The following is a 7,874-nucleotide window of genomic DNA, read 5'->3' as shown; positions in this document are numbered from 1 at the left end:
TATGTTCCTAAGAGTGGAGATCTGAGGAAATCACTAATTACGGAATGCCATGACACAATTTGGGCGGGGCATCCCGGAGAGGAACGCACTTGTGCACTACTACAACGTGCATACTACTGGCCTCAAATACGGGACGACATTGCAACATATGTAAAAACTTGTCTCATTTGTCAGCAAGATAAGGCAGATCATCAGAAAAAGGCGGGCTTGCTGGAGCCCCTTTCCGTTCCATCCCGGCCATTTGAAAGTGTATCGATGGACTACATTATCGGGTTGCCAAAAGTTGAGGATTTTGGCACTATCATTGTCGTGGTGGACCGTCTATCAAAATTTGTAACTTTCATTGCAGCGCCTAAGTATGTATCTGCGGAAGAGACAGCTCAACTCTTCTTCAAACATATTGTCAAATACTGGGGGCTGCCTAAGGACATAATCAGTGATCGAGATCCTCGTTTCACTGGCATATTTTGGACTGAGTTGTTCAAACTTCTTGGTTCAACTTTGAGCATGAGTTCCAGTTTTCACCCACAATCTGACTGACTGACGGAGCGCTTCAATTCTATGCTAGAAGAATATCTTCGGCACTTTATCTCTACTTCGCAGAAAAACTGGGTAAAACTTTTGGATGCGGCCCAAATTTGCTTCAATGCCCAAAAGAGCTCTTCCACCAATAAGAGTCCTTTTGAGATTGTTACTGGCTAGCAACCGCTACTCCCTCATACGGTGGATATTGAACGAAGTACCAAGTCCCCTCAAGCAAAGAGCTTTTCTCAAGAGTGGAAACGAAATATTGAAATTGCTCGGAGTTATCTTGAAAAAGCTCAAAAACGGTATAAAAAGGCTGCAGATCTAAAGCGCCGTTTTATTGAATTGAATGTTGGAGATCTGGTAATGGTTAAGCTTTTCGACAGAATTGTTTACAAGCCAACAAGAGGGAAGGACTCAAGGTTGTCACCAAAATACATTGGAACATTACCCATTGTGAAGAGGATTGGAAGAGTTGCATACAGAGTTGAACTCCCTTCATGGTGTAAAATCCACAAGGTCCTTCATGTTAGTGTGTTAAAGCCATACTTTTCGGATAAGGAGGATGCATCTAGAAATGAGCCAAAGCGACCTGTATTTGAACTGAAGAAAGCTGGAAAGAAGGTTGCTGAAGCTATTCTTGACCATCGAATCACTCGGGCTTCTAGAAAAGATCATCAGGAGTACTTGGTCAAATGGATGGGATGCAGCAGCGAGGAGAATACTTGGGAAAGAGAAAAAGATCTCGGGGCCTTCAAATCATTAATTGAAGCGTATCACGCATTGATGGCACCGAGGACGTCGCCAAAACAAATGGGGGAGAATGTCAAGGACCGCAACTTTACTTAGCCCCTTGACACTATCGCAGCCGCAGTTTGCCCAACTTCGGCCGCACATTGTAAATATTACTTCAAGTTTGAGTTGTAATTTTCGTTTCATTGTAATAGTTATTTTAATTGTAAAATAGCTCTGATATTGGTAAAAGATTAGTATGATTCCTCGTCTTTTAAACGTCTACTCCCGTCACTTGGGTTTTTGTTCAGAATGCTATTATAGGGGATATTAGTCATTCAAAAATCTTTCAAGCTCACTGGTGTCCGCACCCTGCACCAGCATTTGTAATTTTCTGCTTTCATCAATTGTAATGTTCAGTTTTCATCAATCAATGTTCAATTTACTTTCAATGTATTCAAATTCTCAATTGTAAGTTTTCTACAAAATTGCAATCAAATTTTCTTTCGTTCCGACGCGGCTGAGAAAAGGCGGAAGGTAGTCTAGCGGAGCAGACTACTGCACACGGTATCCCTTTCTGTGCCAAGAAGAAAGGCACCCCGTGAAACCTCGTGTTGCTAAGGTGTGGCATTAACGTCTCCAGCGTGAAGCGACTGGATGGGGTTGTGGAGATTAAGAGGGGAGTTGAGGAGAGCAGTTGTGGGGTTCGGTCGGCGAGGCTTGTCAGATTTCAGTCACAAATCTAAATTTGTGGCGGTTTGCAACTATTTTATCGTGGTTGGGGAGAGCAGAGGTAGAGTCCAGTCGCACTACAAGAAATATATACTTTCCCTACAAAAATTCCGTAGACAAATTAAAATTTGTGAGCGGAGTTCACTTTTCCTTACAAAAAGACATTTCGTAGGGTTATAATTTGATTCAAAATTTTTAATAGTGGAAGAACTTGGGACCACAAAAAATTTTATTCTTTTCAAATAATAAAATTTGAAGGGAAAAATACATATTTAGCCTACAAAAAATTTGATCTGTTTGTAGGCTAATAATTAGTGGGAAATTTTTCCAATTTAAAACACGCAAAATTTTTAAAACACGGAAAACGGCCGCTTCTTTCTCTTTTTCCATCACTGTGCGTGAGAGAACCATGGAAGAACTGCCGCCTTCTTCCTCAACAATCGACCACCACCCGCCACCTAGACCACCAGATCCCACTACCATTCGAACCCCCTCACCTTCCTCTTCAACCTCTAGTCATCATCGGGCCACGGAGTTGTTGTCGAAAACATCCCCAATCACCACTCAAAACCGTGCTACCAATCACGATTTTCGCCATATTTCCACCACCGTCAGCCACTATTTCGATTGCAGACCACCACCACTCTCCTCCTCTCAACCAGGCCCATCCAGTACCACCATGGGCCACCTGTAATTTTGTTCAGAATCGAGAGAGCTTGTGAAAGCAGTTCGTGAGTGCTCTAATTTGTGTTTTTTTTTTTAAATTTTAATTATTATTATTATTGATTGGTTCACTGTTTGGTCTTGTCCTTCAGACCCGTTCAGACCCAAAACTATAATCTGGTTTTTGAATAAAAATTCATTTAGTGAAAGATCATTTGATTATCCGATTTAAGGTGAGTTTATCAGAAGCATTTGAACTCTTATTCCATTTTTGTTTTATTATACAATGTAATTATGTAAATTGCTGTCTAAAAGAGTAAAGAGTCATCAGTAGAACTAGATTTTTTATCAAAAAAATTACTAACTCTTTGCTGTATCTTTTACTGTAGTAGTTTGTCATTGTACATGTTTAGCGTTGATTGCTAGAGAAAGAATCATTTGAGAAAACATACTTTGCTTCCAAGGAAAAACAGAGATGTTATCTTTTTTTGGGAAAAGTTTCAATTTTTTGTATTGACAAAAATGGGTTCTAACATGAATATTGGCATACAGTTGGATGGAATTGAACAATATAATTATCATTTTTTTACTCTATATATGCCATAATTCTTGTATTGGTAATTTTTTAAAGGCAAATTCTTTTTTCTCCCTTAATTTTTTTTTATTTTCATTTTTAATTTTTTGGCATTTTTTTGTTATTTTCTTGAATTAATAGTGAATCCATTTAAATTTGGACAGAATGATGAATGGAAGATTACAGAAATTTCTCTACATTCTTGTTTATATGCTGATTGTGATAAGAACAGAAGGATTTTTGGTTGATATTACTTATGTTCAGAGTGATGTGGCAAAAGGGGCAGACAAAACATTAAGGGTCAACGTTTAGAGCAAAATTTTTTTTTTTTTTTTTTTTTTTACGTGCACATATATATTTTTTAAAAAGATTCAATATTTATTTTTTTGCTTTGTGTTTGCAGTTTGTTTAGACTGTAGTCCACCGGCATATCATTTTGATACGGGATCTGGTGCAGGAATTAACAATTGGTTGGTTCATATCGAGGTTAGTCCTTTTTTCATAAGCTATTAAAATATATATACAGTTTTTTTATGGCAACAGAATGGATCATTGAAAGATTATACTTTAGATCATCCTAGGAAATAAGAGTAGTTACCTGATTTTTTTAAAAGAATATAATTCATACAATAGGAAAAGATGTAGTAACTATGTTTGAAACATAGTAAAAATGATGATGTTGAGATCAACAAACATCACAATGGAATTGATTAAATTATATAGAATAAAACTTATCTTCTTCTTGTTGCATTTTTGGCAATCAAACTGAGTATTTCACTTTTGATTTTGCCATCCATGTACCAGAGATATATTTGGCCAAATGCTTGAACCTGTTGAAACTGAATATTTTAGTACAGAAAGTTAAACATACTGTTTTTTATTATTTCATATCGCTTTGACCGCTTGAATGGTTTTCATCCGGATTTTTCACAGGTCACGTCCAAGTTATGCATAAAAATAATGAATTTTCATCCTCTCTAATAACTCAACAAAATATGTTAATCTTCGTGTCCAGGGAGGAGGATGGTGCAACAATGTCACTACCTGCCTTGAACATAAAGACAATCGCTTAGTTTCCTCCAAGCAAATGGCTAAGCAGGTTGTATTTTCTGGGATTTTGAGCAACAAGATAAAGTTTAACCCAGGTTTACTTCACATTTTTTATTGATTCTGATTTTGTTAAAACTTTTATATTTTTCAGTGTTACCTTTAATAAATATGGCCTCTATTTGAATTTCCAGATTTCTATAATTGGAATAGGATAAAGGTTAGATATTGTCATGGAGCATCATTTACTGGATATAGAAGCAGTGGATATAATGAAATGGCATCATATAAAAAATATGATCCCTTATATTTTCTTTTTCACTTTCTAGAAGTCGTTAGATATAATGAAATGGCAGTTTTCAAACATATAGTGAATTTCTTTGTTGTTTGAATATATATGGAAACTTCTAATTTTTGGGTCAATATTCGATCAGGCTACTAAACTTTACTTCAGAGGAGCAAGAGTTCTTGTTGCTATCATCGAGGATTTCTTAGAAAAAGGAATGAAGAATGTTGAAAATGCATGATTTTCTCTTATGTTTTTTCCTCCAACTTCGACTGTATTCTTACTTGCTATTGTTAACTTGAGTGTTCTTATGTAGCCATTCTGTCTGGATGTTCAGCCGGTGGATTAGCATCGATTTTTCCTTATTATCTATATTTTGTTATAGAACGTTAAGAAGACTTCCTTCTTATATAGGTTTATTGAAAAACTGTAGCAAGACATTCCTCGTGAATTGATCAAGAAACAATTAGAGGGACTATGTGTTATCTATTACTTAATCCACATTCACAAGCACCAGAGTGATTTCATTGCTACAAGCTGCATAGCTCAAAAGCAAGCTTGCTAATGATCAGCTCATAGCTTTGTATTCTTTTACTGTATTTTCTTTGAATCACTAGTCATTTCTTTTTTTATTCTTTTACTGGATGCCTGTAAATTGAAAATTACCTAGTTTGGATTTGAATGAACTATAAATTTTGTTATATTTGTGTTTTGATAAAATATTTTGATTTAATATTACATTGGTTGACACATGTTTAATTAATTTATAGTCTTTGGTCTTTTTATATTATTTTGAATAAGGTTAAAAAAACTACTAATTGATAAGCAAAAAAATATATATATGTGAAATAATTTAATTTCTCCCTACAAATTCTTTCAAAATAACCTACAAATATGTTTTCCATACAAAATTATTTTTAAATAGGGTTTAGCCCACAAAATAATATGTACCATGTCAGAAATATTCTTTTCCCACAAGATTTATTTGTAGGGAAAAGCGTAATTGTTTTATGGGTAAAATTAACTTTAGCAGACGAATGATTTTGTAGGGGAAAAACTTACACGAGGAATTGTGTTTGTCTCCAAAGGATTCGTAGGAAAAATCTTTAGCTCACAAATTTAAAAAATTCGTCGTCTTATACCTTTTTTCTCGATGTTTGTTCTACAAATGTGCCTACAAAAACTTTTCGTCTGCAAAGATTTTTTTCTACAAATATGAACCTCTCCCTACAAATTTTATTTGTAGGGAAAGTATAAATTTCTTGTTGTGTTGGCGAGACTTATATATTTCAGTCACAAAATTTAAATTCTTTATTCATTTTATAATGAATAATAGAATTTGTGGTTGATGATTACAAATAATCGTTTTATATGACATCTTATGTAGCAATTTATTATTTGAGATATTAATTTTTAATAATTTTAGTGCCTCAAATAACAAGTTAATTTCTCAAATGATAAACTATAACATAAAATGACTATTGCAATCGTCGATTATAAATAGTATTATTTTTTTATTATTCTTCATAGGCGTCCAACTTTCACAATCAAAAAGCGATGTTATCTCCTTTACATATAAGACTTGTCTGGTGTAGTTTAAAAATTTAAAATAAACTTGACAATTAATTTTTACTATACATATATATAATTTTAATTTTTATCAATTTTTCAATTACACGTTTAGTGATTTGATCTCCTTTACATATAAAACTTGTCTGGTGTAGTTTAAAAACAAACTTGAACATTAATTTTGACTATGAGTTCTTCGATAATGATTATGAGAATTTATTTTTTGATTGTTAGGGAAAAAAATGGGAGCTACCTTTAAATGAAGAAGTAAAAAATGATGATTGAAATAGTGAAATAACAGTTAAAATTTTAAATTTTTGGAATGAAAAACCATCAAACGGGGCCTATATATATAATTATTAACTTTCCTCCATGACTCAGAAGTACGCGTCACTCAAACAGCGACTTCTAAGCCACGTGTCAATTTGCAGCATACGTGTCACAAATTCTTCTTCCAGACTAGCCGCCTAAGTTACCACGTGTCATCTAGTCCTTTCACCAGTAGATATATATATACACACACTTCATGCTGTAAGCATTTGTCGTTATCAGTTGAATTTGTTCAAAGCAGTGAAAATCACATAGTTTTACTTAAGCAGTTAAAAATGTCTTCCCAGCAAGAAAGAGTCGAGCTTGACGCCAGGGCAAAGCAAGGTGAGACGGTGGTGCCGGGTGGCACCGGCGGAAAAAGCCTCGAGGCCCAAGAACACCTTGCTGAAGGTAACACCATTTTTTTACTCGACGAGAGCAATTGTTACACTATAATAATCAAATACAGTCCATTATATATTTTAACTTCTCTTTTTCTTCAATACTGTTTAGGGAGGAGTAAGGGAGGGCAGACGAGGAAGGAGCAGCTGGGAACTGAAGGATATCAAGAAATGGGTCGCAAAGGCGGACTGAGCACTGGGGACAAGCCAGGAGAAGAACGTGCACGGGAGGAAGGAATCGAGATAGACGAGTCCAAGTTTAGAACTTAGAGATGAATCATCTGAGTCTGTACTTTACTGAGTAGAACGTACTAGGTTTTCGAGTTTGTTAATGTAGGTCTCGTCTGGTTATATATAAGTACTGTTATGCTGTATTTCGTTTGCAATGTGTTCTTTTCGTAAGGTTTGTTGGCTATAGAGTTTTGAGTGATCTGTGTTTTTGACATATTTAAACAATTAATATATTATATTAATTATAAGTGGGATAGTATTAAAATAATTAAAAATATATTGAAAAACAAAATGTAAGTTATTCTTGCAATAATAATAAGAATTAGAATCGTAATTGTTATAATATTTAATATATTATAGATATCAGAGGGCCCAACATCTATTATATAGTGCCGGACAAATATGTGTGGATTGAAATTTAATTTTTTTTTTCAATGAAATTATACCATAAAAGATGTTCCATGCCACGAGATTTAATTTTAAAAAAATAAATTCATGACACTTAAAACAAATATTTCAGATACTCAAACAAATATAAATTTAGATTTTAATCATAAGATAATAATTGTCTTTGGAGTTTTCCTTGTCAAGGAATCGATGTCATCCTTAAAAAATATAAAGGGCAGAAGCATGAGCGAATGATATATAGTATATACCCATCAATTATCTACAGAAATTTGATTACCAATCATTTTAAACAATTGAAACTTTTGGTCAGTACGTAATACAATAAAAATATGATTGAACGTCATTGGTTTCAAAATACTATTCGAAGTAAGCATGAATTTTTTTTATACCAATACAC

At 34.2% G+C, this 7,874-nt stretch overlaps 2 protein-coding genes across 2 annotated transcripts; both read left to right on the top strand.

Annotated features, from left to right (window-relative positions):
* The first annotated feature begins 2,398 nt into the window (after nucleotides 1-2,398).
* On the top strand, nucleotides 2,399-4,967 carry LOC111406744. The gene is made up of 5 exons (XM_023036123.1): nucleotides 2,399-2,679; nucleotides 3,507-3,526; nucleotides 3,630-3,712; nucleotides 4,242-4,371; nucleotides 4,468-4,967. The coding sequence occupies exons 1-5, from the start codon at nucleotides 2,399-2,401 to the stop codon at nucleotides 4,662-4,664; spliced, it is 711 nt and encodes a 236-aa protein (XP_022891891.1). The 3' UTR covers nucleotides 4,665-4,967.
* Nucleotides 4,968-6,669: 1,702 nt separating this feature from the next.
* On the top strand, nucleotides 6,670-7,283 carry LOC111406023 (em-like protein GEA6). Its single transcript, XM_023035191.1, has 2 exons — nucleotides 6,670-6,848; nucleotides 6,951-7,283. Exons 1-2 carry the CDS (start codon nucleotides 6,734-6,736, stop codon nucleotides 7,106-7,108), a joined length of 273 nt encoding a protein of 90 aa, XP_022890959.1. The 5' UTR covers nucleotides 6,670-6,733; the 3' UTR covers nucleotides 7,109-7,283.
* Nucleotides 7,284-7,874: the final 591 nt, after the last annotated feature.

This window comes from Olea europaea, chromosome 12 (genome assembly GCF_002742605.1).
Source record: "Olea europaea var. sylvestris chromosome 12, O_europaea_v1, whole genome shotgun sequence".
Lineage (NCBI taxonomy): Eukaryota > Viridiplantae > Streptophyta > Magnoliopsida > Lamiales > Oleaceae > Olea > Olea europaea.
This window is presented reverse-complemented; position numbering and strand designations above follow the sequence as displayed.

What these genes read in the sequence shown, in the direction of transcription:
- LOC111406744 (XM_023036123.1), top strand. Translation starts at nt 2,399, where the DNA reads ATGGAAGAACTGCCGCCTTCTTCCTCAACAATCGACCACCACCCGCCA. An exon ending in AGTACCACCATGGGCCACCT is followed by an intron (nt 2,680 to 3,506) that starts GTAATTTTGTTC and finishes ATGTGGCAAAAG; the next exon opens with GGGCAGACAAAACATTAAGG. An exon ending in GGGCAGACAAAACATTAAGG is followed by an intron (nt 3,527 to 3,629) that starts GTCAACGTTTAG and finishes TTGTGTTTGCAG; the next exon opens with TTTGTTTAGACTGTAGTCCA.
- LOC111406023 (XM_023035191.1), top strand. Translation starts at nt 6,734, where the DNA reads ATGTCTTCCCAGCAAGAAAGAGTCGAGCTTGACGCCAGGGCAAAGCAA. An exon ending in CCAAGAACACCTTGCTGAAG is followed by an intron (nt 6,849 to 6,950) that starts GTAACACCATTT and finishes AATACTGTTTAG; the next exon opens with GGAGGAGTAAGGGAGGGCAG.